Source organism: Rhinatrema bivittatum, chromosome 7 (assembly GCF_901001135.1).
Source record: "Rhinatrema bivittatum chromosome 7, aRhiBiv1.1, whole genome shotgun sequence".
NCBI classification, from domain to species: Eukaryota; Metazoa; Chordata; class Amphibia; order Gymnophiona; family Rhinatrematidae; genus Rhinatrema; species Rhinatrema bivittatum.
The window spans coordinates 166,643,511-166,659,590 of record NC_042621.1 but is presented as its reverse complement, the minus strand read 5'-3'; the positions used below and the strand labels follow the sequence as shown (position 1 = coordinate 166,659,590).

General features: G+C 44.0%; 1 protein-coding gene across 13 annotated transcripts in view; it reads left to right on the top strand.

The window, feature by feature from the left end:
• Nucleotides 1-16,080, top strand: part of ZMIZ1 (zinc finger MIZ-type containing 1) — a 1,075,801-nt gene that overhangs the window by 877,569 nt on the left and 182,152 nt on the right. For all 13 annotated transcript variants that reach the window (XM_029609503.1, XM_029609504.1, XM_029609506.1 and 10 more), the window contains one exon: nt 14,816-14,951. In XM_029609503.1, coding sequence (XP_029465363.1) covers nt 14,816-14,951 — 136 coding nt within the window. The remainder of the gene's footprint in view (nt 1-14,815; nt 14,952-16,080) is intronic.

The window sequence follows — 16,080 nt, the reverse complement described above, 5'->3', positions numbered from 1 at the left end:
GTTTCTCTCGATCCCTTTTTTTTTGGGGGGGCGGGAGGGGTGGTAGTTCCTTCTTTCTCCTCCTCCATGCAGTCCAAAGCAGTGCAGGGTCCTAACACCATGAGCCCTCATTCACAACACCCAGGGATTCTCCTCCTGCTTTAATAGACCCTCCCGCTGTTTTTAGACTAGTGAGTGCAGCAACAATCCTTAGGCTCACAGCCGTGCAGAACCCCCTACCTCATGGACTTCAGACCATCGCCCTTAATGATGGCCACGGCTCCCTCTTACCCCAACCAACCCAAGGTGCAGAAGATCAGATATGTGATTTGAACTGGAGGCTATCCACCATGGAAGTCCACATCATTTCCCACTGAGCCACCAGGCTGGCCCAAGTATTTCTCTGAATCCTAATCTCAGCATTTATGTAATTATAACTTTTTGGAGGGAGTAGAGGCCTAGAAGGTTTTCATCCTGCTCCTTTAAGTTTCATCTGCCACTACTTGGGGACTTATTCCCCTGTTCTCTATCCCCCTTCAAATTCACCTAGCTTAACCATCACAGCAAGGGTCCATCTGGCAGGGTTCCTTCAAAAACACTGTAATCATGAGTCCTAAATCCAGCCACTAAGTATCACTGCTGCATCATGACTGGGACCCCACCAAGGCTACGAACAATGTCTCTGCGCATCACTAGTCCCAGAGAATGGAAGAACTGACCCAGGAATTGAACCTAGGTTCTCTGCACAGCAGTGTACAGCACTGCTACTGAGTAGGGATGTGTATCATTTTGAAATGTGATGAATGAGCCTGTTTGCATTTTGTTTCAATTGAAACAAACATTAAAAAATATATATATATAAACGTTTTGTTTAAGGGAAATAGGATGCACTATTTCCTGAAAATGAAAACACAAAAATGAAAAAAATAAAAACCCCGTAAATGAAAAACTAACAAAAAATGAAACAAAGACAAAATAAATTAGTGTGCACATCCCTATCACTTAGCCTCAGGACTGACCCAATTAATAACTTTCCAGTTGTGTTCCTTCGATAGTGGCTCAGATGTTTATTAGTAATGCCATCTTTGCCAAACTGTGAGAATAGATTATGATGATTCAAAAAGTGCTATCATGCTGTAGTTCCATGTGTGAACATCCCAGCAGATTGCTAAAACTAAAATATGCATTGAGCTATAAGTAAATGTTTTAAAATTATTATATATCTTTGGCTTTTTCTGAATGTTTAAACATGTGACCTGTCTTAGGCACTGTTAGAGGATGTCTCTACAACTTTTGAGTGAAAGCTGTTGCATGTACATGCAGTTATCTGTGGGGCCAGGGGTCTTGCTAACCATGGGCTCATGGCAATGGTACTCGGGTTGCCATCAGCCCATGAGTCCCTGAACCTTTAAGGGGTCATGTTTAATAGTCTGTTGCGACTCAGCTAACTGTATGGCTAAGCATTGAGTACTGCTAGGCACCTTTGGATCTATTCCTTGCTCTGTTTGTGGATCTTTGGGGATTTTCCCCTTAACCGCAGATCCATGAGACACGATATTCAAAGTGTCCAGCGATGCACACGTGTGGCGCACTTGATTATGCAGCAGTTTTTCTGTGCTTTTCAAATGATTTATTTATTTATTTATCGGGTTTTATATACCGTCATTCGGTTTTGCCATCACAACGGTTTACATGGCATCCTTTAAAGTGAGGTAAAGGAGAGAAAGAGAAATGGTATTAAATTAGTTTGACAAATTGAAACATAAGTAGCACATTAACATAAATCAGAAGTAAAGGTTAACAAAAACAAAAATATAATTCAGGTGATACCTTATTATTAGACTGACAGTAGGTTTCTTGACTAGCTTTCGAGAGCTCAAACTCTCTTCAGTTCAGAATTCAAATGAGCAAAAGATAACATCACCAGGAAATATAAAGTAATACGGCTGCCATAAATGAACCCTCAAAGGCATTCCAGTGACGGGGGTTTGATGGGTGACATTTTGTGACTTGTAATGTGATAGGAAACCTAAGTCTTTGAGTCCTTCTTTGTTTTTTAACTGCAAAAGTCTTGCGTTCCTGGATTTATTTATTTATTTAGAATTTTTATATTCTGCTTTTTGCACTTTTTTCTCAGTGCTTCAAAGTGGATTACATTCAGGTACTCTAGGTATTTCCCTATCCGCAGAGGGTTCTTTGATTATCGTGATCAGAAGATCATTGCTGCAGTGGCCTGGTTCCGAAAAGTGCTCCTCCACTGAGGTGTCTGGCCTGTCTCACCAATGTATTTTATTAATTTATTATTTATTTATTAAAACTATTTATATTCTGCCTCTAATGAAAATACATGCTAGGGGGATTACAGTAAAATTCTCAAAATAAATTTTTACAAAACAGAAATTAAAACAATAAAATATTTAAATCAATACATCCTTAAATACATCCTTTCGAGAACTCTCTCTCTTTCGGGTTGAATTCTGACCTAAAAAGTTAGTGAAGAAATATATTACATTAGTTCAATAAAAAGGTGGCACCTGGTTTAAACATATTTTGTTAACCTTTATTTCTGTGCATTGTAATTGTTGGCAGTTAAAGATCTCATAAACCATCCAGTCTGCCCAGCTCCCCTCGCCTCCTGTGTCAATGGAAAAACCCTGGCTGGTCTCTGGGTATCTCCCTTCATTGCCTGTACAATTACCCTCTGTATCTGTCCCAAGCCTGCTTTCATTTTGTTACTTTTGTGATTAGGTTGCTATCACTTCTTCTGATACTTTATTCCAGCCATCTTCTACTAGGGCTCTGCAGGGGAAAAAAATCATTTTTGTTTTTCGATTGGTTTTCAGGAGGTTTCTTCCCCACAAATTTTCGGGCCGATACAGTAAAGTGGGGCCGCAGTTACCCCGTTTCTAACCCGCTGTTTACTCACAATTTGGCCGCCTAAGTCCAACCCGCGATTCACTATCCCTTTTAACCCATCTTTACCGCTTCTTTAAATCAACGGGTAACCCTTTCCGCCCGCGGCATGTATATGATATGTAAACGATCGGATTAGCTATTCCCTCCCATTCAGTAACGTGCGCCCCGACTATCGCCTTTTTAACCTGCAGTTTAGCCGCGTCTTTAACCTGCTAAATTACCGCCTACCCTTACCCCTGCGTTAGAGGCAGGGGTAAGGGTAGGTGGCAAACTTTCCTCCAGCCCCTGCTCAGCTGCCCTGGCCGCCGGTCTCCGGGGCAGCCCCAGTCCTCTCTTTCCTCCTCGCGAAGCAAGGTGCAGGGCGAAAAGCGACTCGATATGCTATTAAAATATTGTAAATAAAGTGTAACAAAAGTTAACTTACTTTTTCTTACAGTCCTCTCTGCCCTCCTCCGGAGGCACACACCGCGGCTCCCCTGCCTCCCGGGGGCAGCCGGCGGTGAAAGCGGCTTCCAGTGGCCCCCGCCAGCGAAGATGGATGAAATGACAGGTACCAGCGCACCCAGGATACTGTATAGGTGCAGTATAGCGCCTATACAGTAAAATGGATTGCGCTTCATGGATGCGCGTTGGACGCGTCTTGCATTTGCATGCCATTTAAATACAGTATCGATCGGTAGGTGATCTGAACTGTGCATGCGGCAAACACGGGTGCACCGGGCAATAACGCACCTCTTTCTACCGCCCCTTACTGTATCGGCCCGTTTGATTGCTTGACTGCTTTCATTCATGTGATAAAAAACAAACAAACGAATCAAGTAATTAAAAAAAAAAAAATGATCAAAAAACAAAAACGAGCCCTCCCTCCCATCCTTCCAGAAAAATGCAGGAGCCAGGATGCCTCCGCTGACCCCTGCTTACCAAGTCCACTGGGGATCCGCCAGCTTAGACTAGGCCGAAGCCTTGGACTTGCCTAGGCCAATGCCACGGTAGATCACCTTGGCCTCTGCCTACACAAGGTTGAGGCTGGGCCTAGACCGGAGCCCGAACCCAGACCCAACGTCACGGCTTGGCCCAGAGGCTGGGTCCCAACACCAGAACCTTAGCCGGACCCAGGCCTGACGCTGTGACCCAATGCTGGGGCCTAGCGCCGGACTCAGGCCTGACGCCATGACCCGACCTGGAGGCCAGGTCCCAAAACTGGGGCCTATTCCTGGACCCAAACCAGATGCCAGGGCCTCAGCCTAGGTTTGGACCCAGGCCTCAGAGTCCAAGCCTAGGAGCTCCTCTTCACATGTCCTCTTCTTTCTTTATTCCAAAGCAAATGATGGCGTCTGCTGGGGTAGGGCCAGAGGTAATTAAATCCAGCGCATTTACCTCAGCGGAAGGCACCATTTGATGTATGGCCTTACCGTGGACTGAAGCCCCAGCGTTAGGACCTGGCCTCTGGGTCGGGTCGTGGCATTGGGCCTGAGTCCGAGCCAAGGACCCGGCGTCAGGACCCGGCTTTTGAGGATTACCCAACAGATCAGGTAAGGTTTTATTTTTTGTTTTTTTGTTTTTTTACGTTTTCAGGGGTCACGCTTGGGCCTAGGCCGTGGTCCTTGCTTTGGGCCTTGGCCTATGCCCGAGCATGACTCTCGCACCTTGGCCTAGGCCCAAAGCTGGGACCTTGCCTAGGGCATAAGCCTCAGCCCCTGCTTTGTTCCTTGGCCTATGCCGTAGGTGAAGCCCCAGCTTCGGGCCTAGACTTCAGCCCGAAGCATTTGTTTAAAATGAAACTAAGTAATATGGTTTGTTTCATTATGGGGGGCCCCTGATTCAGTTCAAGGCTCCTTGAATGAAACTAATTAGCCTTATTCATCACATTTTGCACTTCCATTTGAAACAAATGCATATCCCTATCTTCTACTCTGATTAAAAAAATATTGTGTCACATAAGAAGGTAGAAATTAAAATCGCATTTTCAGGGAATTTTTCTTCCAATGGATGTGCAAAGGTTTTCAAGAGGCAGAGAGGAATTGTTCTACTAACATTATTTAGAATTATGTTTTGATGGCATTTAGACTTCCACAAATATACTATCAGCTCTATTTGAATATATGCAAATTGTAAAAGTACAGTATTAAAGATTAAAATCCTCTAGGAAATGGCTATAATATGGTCTGTCAAGTCACTTATAGTCTGATTTACTAAGGCTTTGCTCCCATTTTGTGTCTATAGGGAAAAAAAGCTTAGTAAATCAGGCCCTTATTCCATGAAAGAATCAGGATTAGAACCCAGGAGATTTCCTCTTGACCCCATGCTTGAATCACTAACCATGCCATTTTCGTGAATGATACAGCAAAAGGTCTTGTCATGAGGTAACATCGGATCATTTCCTGCTGAGTTCCATACATACAGTGTGGGGGAGATCTGTTAGACGAACAGAAAAATTTAAGCTCATTCAGAGAACAGGGATTTTTTTGTGTAGTTAAGTTGTGGAATATGCCATTGACAAATTTCTAGCCTCTCAGGAAACATGTTTAAGATAGTTGGATGGATTCCTAGAGCTTAATGGTATTGCATGGTGAAATTTGTTATGATTCTGTGTAACAGAAGCCAATCCAGAGAATTACTTTTGATTACAACCTTGAAGTTGGGAAGGATTTTATTCTTACCCTGAAAACATTGTTGCCCAAGTGTTCTATATTTTTTTTCTATTTTCCTTGGCATAACCACACAAAAGCATTTGGCCAAATGTATAGTTTGAAGCAGGTTGAAGTCAGTAAACTAATGCTATATTTATCCTTAGTATCTACTGTTTTTATTTTATTTTGCTGGGAATTTCAGTGTTTGAATTTTCCACTGCCTTTTCTCCTGTGTGTTATATCAAAGTAATTTTTCCACTGACTTTTTGTTATACCCTTGAAATTCCCAGGCAAAATAAAATAAAAAACAAAAACTAAGGTCCCTAGGTATGTAACCCCAAAACACATTTTTGTAGGATTCACTACTCCTGGGGGAATTCTGCGCAAAAAAAATATAAATTCTGTGCACAAAAACTTAAAATTCAGCAGACTTTATATTGGTCAAAATAACACAATTTACATGACGGTCCTTAAGTAATTACATTTTAAATTAATACAGAAAAAAGATATTACTTAAAGATGCAGAATTTTAAATATTTTGAGCAGAATTTCCCTAAAAATTCACTGTAAGAGTGTCCCACACTCTCTCCCTACTCCCCTGGCTACTTTGCCCTCTCAGGCCCCAACTCCTCCACCTGCCAGTATCTCTCCCCTCCATCTCTAGGCTCAACCCCTTCCTCTCTATCTCCACTCCCAGAGTTTGACCCCGTTTTGACTCCCTCTCTCACACACATGCTCCCTTTCTCTAGTGCACATACACACACCCTCATACAGGCTCCCTATCTTTCGTGCACACTCTCACAAGCTCCCTTTCTCTCTCATGCATACACCCTCACACAGGCTACCTATGTCTCTCTCTCATGCACTCCTTCACACAGGCTCTGTCTCACACACACAGTCCCTTCACACAGGCCAGCACCCTCACTCACACACGATCCCTTTTTCATACACACCAGCTACCAATCTCTCACACATACACACACTCCTTCACAATCTCCTCATATAGGCTCCCTCTCTCTGGCACCCACACTCAAACATCCTCTGCTCTCTCTCCTACCCTCCTGCTCAACCCTCTCTCTCTCACCCCCTCCCCTCTCTCTCTCACCCCCTCACACCTCCTCATCTCTCATCCTCCCCTCCCCTCTCTCACCCTCCCCTTCCCCCCCCTCACAAACACACATTCACTTCTCTACATACATTTATGCTCACCAAGGCCGTCATCTTTACTGCAAGTGAAGTGCGACCTGAGGCACGCAGGGGCCTTCATGTTTGCCGCGAATGGTGCACGCACTTCGTTTGCGATACGCTGGGGCCTTCTTCAGCGTGCTTTGGGCCTTCATCTTTGCCCGACGGCACGCCGGGGGCCTTAATCTTAAGCACAACCGGTGCTTAAGCACAACCGCTGGGGGACTTCATCTTTACTGCAAACGGTATGCTCCGTTTGTGGCATGCCAGGATCTCTGCATTTGGCAATTCTGCGCAAATGTTGTGCTCTGCAGTAGCGCAGAATTCTCCCAGGACTAGCGTATACTAATACACTGTACAGAAGGGTTTTAAGTCCATTCTCTGCATACAATCTGGTAGTGTTGTGTAGTAAGTAGTCAGAGGGCAGAACGGTATACCTGCATATTACAGTTTTATATGCCTATCTGCTACTCACTGTGTAATAAACAAATGATTTTATATCCCTGTGCTCTTGTTGCATAGTGGGATCTTTAGGACAAGGCATTGTAACCATATGTATTCTGGTGCTGTGCTGCATCCACTGAAGCTGTTTATAATGTATTGGTTCTCACCCCAAGTCTGAATATAAATTGATGTAAGTGGTATACCTAATGCTCCCGGTGGAAATAAATGTAACTAAGGATAAATTAAGTAAACAGAATAGCGCCTTGAGGTGAACACAGCATCATTACTGGTTTGTCTGGGAAATATCAAGGCAGATTTATGTTTAAGTAAAAACTACACTTTCCCTAAAGTGATCCCAACTAAATACATCATCAAGCTTACTACCCTTAATCAGTAAGACTTTAAACTGTAAGTAAATAATATTTATTGCTGTTATGCTCTCCTATATCTTTTTCCTCTACTGCTGATAGTTTATTCAGATTGTTCAAGGACAGTTCAGATTTCCTTTTACTGGGGCCAGTGTAATGAGCCATGTGTTAAAACTGTGCACTGAAAGTCAGCACAGTCTCTTCATGCACATGTTCAAAATAATTTGAGCTGCTGATGCAGTAAACTAATGGTGCAGCAATGCATTGGGAGTTGAAGTACGCAAATACAAGCATTTGAACAAAAACCTGAGTTATTGTGCCCTCATACTTTTGCATGGACTGAGCACAGTTTTTAATCAGAAAAAGAAGCTGATTTATGTGCCTAAATTATGCTTTTTACAGAAATCGGATTAAAGCATAATTTCTGTGTACAAATCCTGAGTACAGGACCCTTGTGCCACGAACTCCCATTGACTAACGTTGCCCACAGGAACTTTACTCCACCTCTGTCCAGGAAGTAATATGTATTTTGTTCATGCTCAAAATTTAAGCCTACACCCATATCTGCATGGGGGGTAATAGCTAATACATTAACATCATATTTCCATGTGAACTCGCTAACTAATATGCACAGTTTTACGCAACCATTTTCCTGCATAAAACTTGCTTCCATACGGGCGGATTTTAAAAGCCCTGCTTGCGTAAATCCGCCCGGATTTACGTGAGCAGGGCCTTGCGCGCCGGCGCGCCTATTTTCCATAGGCCGCCGGCGCGCACAGAACCCCGGGACACGCGTAGGTCCCGGGGTTTTTGGAAGGGGGCGTGTCGGGACGTGTCGGGGGCGTGGCCGAACGACGCGGCGTGTCGGGGGCGGGACCGGGGGCGTGGCGCCGGCCCGGGGCGTTCCGGGGGCGTGGCCGCGCCCTCCAGAACCGCCCCCGGGTCGGGTCTCGGCACACCAGCAGCCCGCTGGCGCACATGGATTTACGTCTCCCTCCGGGAGGCGTAAATCCGTGGATAAAGGTAAGGGGGGGGGTTTAGATAGGGCCGGGGGGGTGGGTTAGGTAGGGAAAGGGAAGGTGAGGGGAGGGGAGGGCGAAAGAAAGTTCCCTCCGAGGCCGCTCCGATTTCGGAGCGGCCTCAGAGGGAATGGAGACAGGCTGCGCAGCTCGGCGCGCACCGGCTGCCCAAAATCGGCAGACTTGCGCGCCGACCCAGGATTTTAGAAGATACGCGCGGCTACGCGTGTATCTTATAAAATCCAGTGTACTTTTTTTTGCGCCTGCTGCGCAAACAAAAGTACGCGAACGCGCTTTTTTAAAAAATCTACCCCATAGTGTAATGTAGATGTACAAAAGATGTGTGTACAATTGCAGATAAAACTGTGCTCTCTGCTGAGCGCACCTTATATCATTGAGCATTCTGTTCATTGGAAAACCTCCTACAGTTACAGTTGACCTATAGAGTTTAGTCTAGAAATATTATATTTGAACAGCAGAAGTAGAAAATAATCATTCTAGTTCATATTCTCTGTTCTCCCCCCTCACCATTTATAATTTGGATGTATTCACAGTAATACAGCAGTTTCATATTAACAACAAACATAATTTGCAGTAACACCTATGGCCCCTGCTTGGCTACTATAAGTGTTCTGAAGTGTATTGAATTGTTTTTTTTAACAGGGAGAATTTTTCAGCAGTAGGGGTTCAGTAAGAATTCAGAGACATCATGGAGTGTTTGTTTGCTTCTATTGGGAATCTTCTACCACAAGAGTTTCAGAAGGTTGTTTAAGGGCTGTGTGTAATTTAATGGAGTTAGAGTGGTTCTTCCCCCAAAGGGGATGGGAGAAAAGTGAGGAGTATAAAAATTTCTGCCAAGTAGCGCAGAGTGGAGCTAGAATTCCCATGAGCCCTGGAGAGTCTTTGTCTGTGAGGAACTGACATATGTCGATCTGAGTTAAAAAGCCGTGAAGTGTGTAAGTGACTGAGAAAAAAGGGGGAATAACCAGAAAGTGTTCCTGGCCTGCTTCTCCAGTCCTTTGGAGTGCCTCTGTAAAGCAAGCAAAAATTTTTCTAGGATATTTGAGAAGTGAGTCTTGGAGCATCTGTCTACCAAAATAAGGGGATGATTCTCATGGGTCACCAACTTACATGTGAATACAGTGAGAAAGATCAAGAGACTCTGTACATTGGAGATCAGCAGAGAACCGCTGAAGGAAAGAACAATGTGGTAAAGTTTTGCAAACTTATAGGGCATAAGGTGAAATTTAAACTTACCTGTTAATTTCCTTTCCTTTGGTCGTGCCTGACCAGTCCAGACAGGTAGGTCGTGCCCTCCTGCTAGCAGAGACAGGAAAAAAGGTCAAAGCTGACTTCCCTCCCCCTATAAAGATCTGGTACTGCCATCAGCTCTTCAGAATCCTATGTCAAAGCTAAGGCAACCAAAGGCAACTGTTTGTTTTTGGTTTTCATATCATCATCACAAACAAAACCTGAAATTGCCAGAAATCCTACACCAAGTTCACAATTAGGCCAGCTGCTTTCAGCATAGGCTGCTATGGTAGTTACTGTTAGATTTCTGATTTTATCAGACTAGGAGCCCTTGATGCTGCAACTTCTTTGAGTGGGTTTTGATTTGGCAGGACAAAAGGAAGAAAATTAGCAGATAAGTTTTTAAATTTCACTTTCCTTATTGTCCATGTCTGACCAGTCCAGACATGTGGGATGTACCAAAACTCCCCCAGTCTAGGTGGAAGGAAGCTATGATAGCTTTCAGAACACCTGCATCCAAGGCATAGCCTCTCCCTGCTTTCACAACTATCCTGAGGTACTTGCAGCAGGGATGCAAAGGGAGCAAGGGTGTAGCTCTGCCACTGTATTCTGGAAAGACAGATTATGATTGTGCCAACAAGGAGTCCTTCACCCTCATTAAGTGAGATCACTGAGACCTGCAGACACTTGCAGGAGAGGCCACGTGCTCCTCTTCTTGATGATTCCTGAAATTGATGCCTTAGAAATCATTGTGCTTCACTAGAACACATTAATAGACCAAAGACCTGAGAAGAAATGTCACCTACAATCATCTCAAAAGTGGTCTACAACTAACTTGAAGTAGCCATCCCAGCCTACATCACCTGACTTTCTCACAGGCAACAAAAGCCCAATTTCTATAGTAGTGAAACACTACCTTCCAAAAAGCAAAAGCGGGGTATATTGGGTGCAGAAATATTCTTTCTTTTAAAATTACCAAAGGCATCAAGGAGTCTGACTTCCAACAAGACCCAAAGAAATGTTACCCTATGAAGCTCGAGAGGAAGGGATGCCAAATCCATTCAAAACTAAGCTCACCTCCAAGACAAGGAGACCTCCCACAGCAGAGGACTTGTAATGTTGAATAATTGTAAGAAGGTATCTAATCTGAGTGAGTACTGAGAGAGCTTTCATGCCTGTTTCTCTTGCAACAAGCAAGAACAAGTCTCTGCCCTCTGAAAAATGTGTGAGTTATGCCTTCATCCCTCTACTTTGTTTGAAGAGAATATTGTTTCCTCTGTAAACTGACCTCATAGAGGCTCCAAACTCTAAGATCTGCTACGTGGTCTGCTTTTATACCACTGAAGGCAGTAACCCCTGATATTAAGTGCCCTCACTATGTAGCTTGGTTCTCTTAAAGGCCAAGGTTGTAAAAGAGAACAGAAGGTATCTTCTAGAGAAGAATCCTCTGACTTGTATGAAGGAGCACCCCTGCTTGCACCTTCAAAATTCAGTCCATGTATTGTACAGATTTCCGGCAGATACAGACACCAAGGATTAGATGTCAGTCATGGTTCTACCAAGATATCCAAATTCCCTGGTTCCTGCTTTCTTTTTTTGACTGAAGAACTTGCTTACTACGAACTTTATGGTCTGAAATCCACTCATGGATGTGTACTACCTGACTTCAGTAGGGCAAAGGCCACTTCTGCTGGTCCTTACACATCAGGATCTCAAAAGTGAAAGCTCACAACATTTGTAAGATGATGGTCTTGGCCTTGTGGGTTGCTGCTTGGTGCTACAGGGGAATTCTATCCCAGACCAAATCTGACTTACTTATCAAGGCACCGGAGAGCTACTAGTTCCCTCAGTTTTTTTACATCAACTAGATTTAAATTGACCACTATTGTCTGGGCTGCCTCCTTTTGAGCTAGAAGCCAAAATTTCAGGAATGCTAGATGGCCAAGTCTGGCTCTTTCCCTAGACCTGGACCCGTACCCACTGCTTCTCCACTAGGAGTTTTGCCCTGCTTCAGCTTTCTTGGATCATAAGTTCCCTCTCAACCTATCATGTCAATTCGCTGCCTCTAGTAGGAGACCTAAAATAAATAGTACACCCCTGAATTATTTTCAATGAACTCTAAAACCTGTGACTGACCAAACTAGTCTAGTCCTTTTGTCCCAGAGGCCTACACTGAAGGGACAAGGAAGTCCCTTAGTCATGTTCCACCATCCAATGGAGCTGTGTTTCCATGACAGAGCACACCCAGAACACAGCAGCCTGCCCCAACTAAATCCATTGCCCTGGAATACTTCCTAGAGGAAGAGAGCTGCCTGAGCACATTAATTGTAGCCTCTGAAATGGCTTCAGACCAAGACTGATCTTGGGTAGAGGGAGGAGAAGCTTCTGATGAGCATGCCTAGGTGGCCTCTGAACTTTCATCCCTAAACTTCCAGGACCACACCACCTTTCAGAGGATAAAATTATACAACGAGGCCGAGATTGCAATGGTTATTGCTTTGTGGTGGAGTCCCCAAGAGGCACGACCATAAACTCTGGCTCTAGCTTGAACTAGCACGGATCAGGCCAGATGGTAGGTCTGTCCAAAAGGAGCTCTGAGCATCACTTATTTCTATCATGTGAAAGTCACCAGCTGTGAACCTGGTCCCTGTGTAGAGAGGTTCGAGACTCCCTCTTAGCACATCATTACCATGGACTCCACTGAGGGATGTTGCACCAATGCAAGAGGATTTAAGTTCCAAAGCCATTGTAAATAGCAGCCTGGGGAGAGAAACTAAAGGAAAAAAGACCGTTTAAGCGGAGCTTCGACTTTCTATTGTGGGGATCCCTAAACATTTTGCTTTCTTCCACCAACTGTGGTTTTTAAAGACCCCCAGTAATCCTTCTCTTCCCTGGGAAGATACTATAGATCCCTCATAGTTCTGGTCATCTTCAGGCAGGAATCAGGTGTCCCACACTGAGGAGATCTAATCTCCAACAATCAGATATAGTGGGAAGCACTTATAGAAGGGAAGAGGATATGACTGCAAGCACCCAGGAATATGATTATCTTGGAGATTGTCTCTCATTGCTCTTCTGAGTGCAGAAGGGGGTCATGCCCAGAATTAAGAGTCACCAGCTCCTGTTTTCTGAAGAGCCTTACCTCTAAAGCATGATTCCCCCCTTTCTGAGGAGACACGGTTATCTCCTTCTCTTTTCCTGATGATTACTTAGGACTGTCCCAGCCAGAGGAGTGTTGAAGCATTCTTAAATTAGCTGCAATCATTTTCAGTAGCACAAGCTTAATTTGGTCTTAAGGGTTCCTCTAGGAAGCTTCCTTTGTATAGAGGGGAGGACAACCAGATCTACAGTCCCCTCAATTACTCCCCTGGTAGAGGGTGGGACAGAGGAATTACAACATGCATGGAGGTCACCTGCAACAATAACATAGCAAACTGGATCTATGCAAACGGTGCGTTGCCTGAGGATAAACCTATAGGGCCCACCCTATGAACCTTCTCCATTCAGCTATCGTGGGGAAGAGAAGTTAAGAACCTAGCATGCTTGGCTTAAATTTTTTTTTCTTGGCTCGAGTGGCAGTAAAGGTGGCTGCTAATCCTACAAAATGGGCACACTGACCAGGCCCTGTTCTATGTGCACCAAAATGCTGCCTTCCCTCATAGGGTCTCTGGGTTGAACTGCTGAACACACTCAGTTTTGCTTGTGGCAGGGTGCATCCCTCCTGCCTGACACCTGTGTACTCACAAGTCAGGCAGAATGCATTGGCTAGCAAGCTGATCTGCTGAGACTTACCTGTGGTGCCTCACCTCCCCTTCCCCCTTCCCCACATAGAGAAACCAGATGCCAGCAGGGGGGAAGGTATCCCCTTTGAACGTCTAAGCGAGTCTAAATCTGGCATAACATCATAGGAGACCGGGAGGCAGTTCAGGGAAAAGGTTATGCTGCAAGCCCCTTTTAGGCTCACGCTGTACCAGGAAAATTGGTCCAAAGACTGTTGCTGCTGCTACTGAGCCCACCAAGGGAACAAAGCCATTGGGGACACCCAGTGCTTGATCCATTGGTGCAGGAAATCAGACCCCCAACTGAGTTTGTTTCCAAGTGGGAAAGGGAGAGTCTAACTGGACTGTCACCTGGAATACCCACAGGACTCTGCCTTTGCTCACCTGGAAACCTAGGCCTAAACCTTCCTGGGAATGGCCTGTTTTCCACTGGGAAACTGGACCTAAAGTGTTCCCATGAGCAGCCTACTCATAGCTACAGCAGCAGTCCATACGTCTGTACCATCTGCTGAGACAGAGAAAATACTGAAGAGCTGACTGCAGCATCAGACCTTTGTAGGGGGCATGAAGTCAGCTATGAGACTTTTTTCTCTGACTCCCATCGGCTGGCAGAAGGACATGGCCCACTTGTCTTTGGCTGGTCTGACACTGACAATAAGGAAGATCTGCTTATCTGGAGATTAATTTTTGAAGAATTTGAACTTTGTATTCTGGACTCTTCTGCTATTTCTATTTTGAACTTTGTTTTGTAGTAGCTGAACGGATTATTTTGCAAGTAAACTTTCTTTTTGGATCACCAGTGTTTGTATGGACAGTGTTTTATTTAAGGTAACCTCTGCCCAGTTTGGCCTTGCAGGGGTTCTGCCCCATTCCTTAGGACCCAGAGAAGTCTTTCCCCCACCATGTTTGAGCAAAGCCAGTCTTGTCCAGGGCTGGGAAGGTAACCCCTGGCCAAGGAGGGATTACACATCTTATTGAAGCCAATATCTACTGGAGACGACTTTGCTTATTAGCTCCCTACGAGAATCATAATATACTAAAAAGCAGATTTTAGATACAACTAGCTGAACAATAGTATAGAATCAAAATTCCAACAACTGTATCCCCAGTTTTGCCCACAATTGATAATACTCTTTTTTATGCAAATAATTCTTAATTATCGAAGACTGGGAGAGTACCTGTGATTTATTGTGAATTTGAATTATTTAATTTTGCTTTTGTTTTGTTTCACTTTTGTTTTTCAGCACTGCTTTCATCGTGGTGTGAAGAGTTGGGCCGACTCCTGCTGCTTCGTCACCAGAAGAGTCGTCAGAACGATCCCCCTGGGAAGCTCCCTATGCAGCCTCCCATGAGCTCCATGAAACCTTCACTTTCCCATGGGTTAGTGTTCTGCAAGTCTTGCTAGTAGGGACTGCAGCTTTCACAGGAGATTCTGGTTCCACAGTCAGAGAGAGCTTTCGCCTTCCAAAATACATATTCCAATAGAAGACCTTAACCAGAATGACCTGTGAAAGAGAAATGTTGTCTTTCAGTTCAAAACAGTTCTTCGAAAATAACAAAAGCTTTGAAAGTAAAGAATTTAAAAAAGATGTTAAAGAGAACTGTTGCTTAGCAATTTTTCACTGTAATAAGCTTTTGCAGTGATGGGATGTTTCATTTCTTTTGTAAGTGATGATAATGGGTACATTCATTTTTTGGGAGGAAATCTCTTACCTTTCCAAAACACATTCTTAAGAGAATGGCCACAGGGTGTAATTCTTTTGATAGTTGTCCAGGCTTGTCATGGAGGATGGATGTGGGAAATGCTCTGTTATTGCTGCTCAAATTGGCAGAAATGGCTCCCCTCCCTAACTTAAAAGTATTGTCTTATGCATTATTAGACTGTGAGGTACTAAACAATGTCTTATTTTTATTTTTTTTAAAGGATGTCCAATATAAAAAAAAAACAAACTATTTTTAACGGGTTGCTGTTGCTTGTTCATACTTTCAGTTGCTCTCTTGACTCTCTCTCATCTTCCCTCCAAAACTGTACTCACTGGAACTAGGGTTTGCTATGGAAAGACCTAAATTTAGCAAAGGGCTGTTCATATTTGAGTTTTGCGCTTCATCTCACACCTTCAAGAGAACTCTTTATAAACCATTTCTTTATATGTTGGGTCGTTGGTATGTAGGGAGGAGGTGTAACCTGGTGATTGGAACATGAGCATATTAATCAGTAGTAGTCATGGAGGATGAGATCAGCTTGCCTCTGCCATGACTTTGTGTTAATTTGGATATGTCTCTTCTTCCAATGCCACCAGGATGCATTTGAAAATGTGTCATTTGGCTTAATTTAGCTTTCCCAATCAACCAAGCTTACTATTCTTATTTAGCTATATCATGATGATTTTTGTGATGTATACTTGTTATCACAACTTTATTCTGATATAGACCACCAAATTACAATCATCTTTTTATAGATGCAAATTGTGGGGCTCTTATACTACAAATTACAGTCTTTTTAATTAGT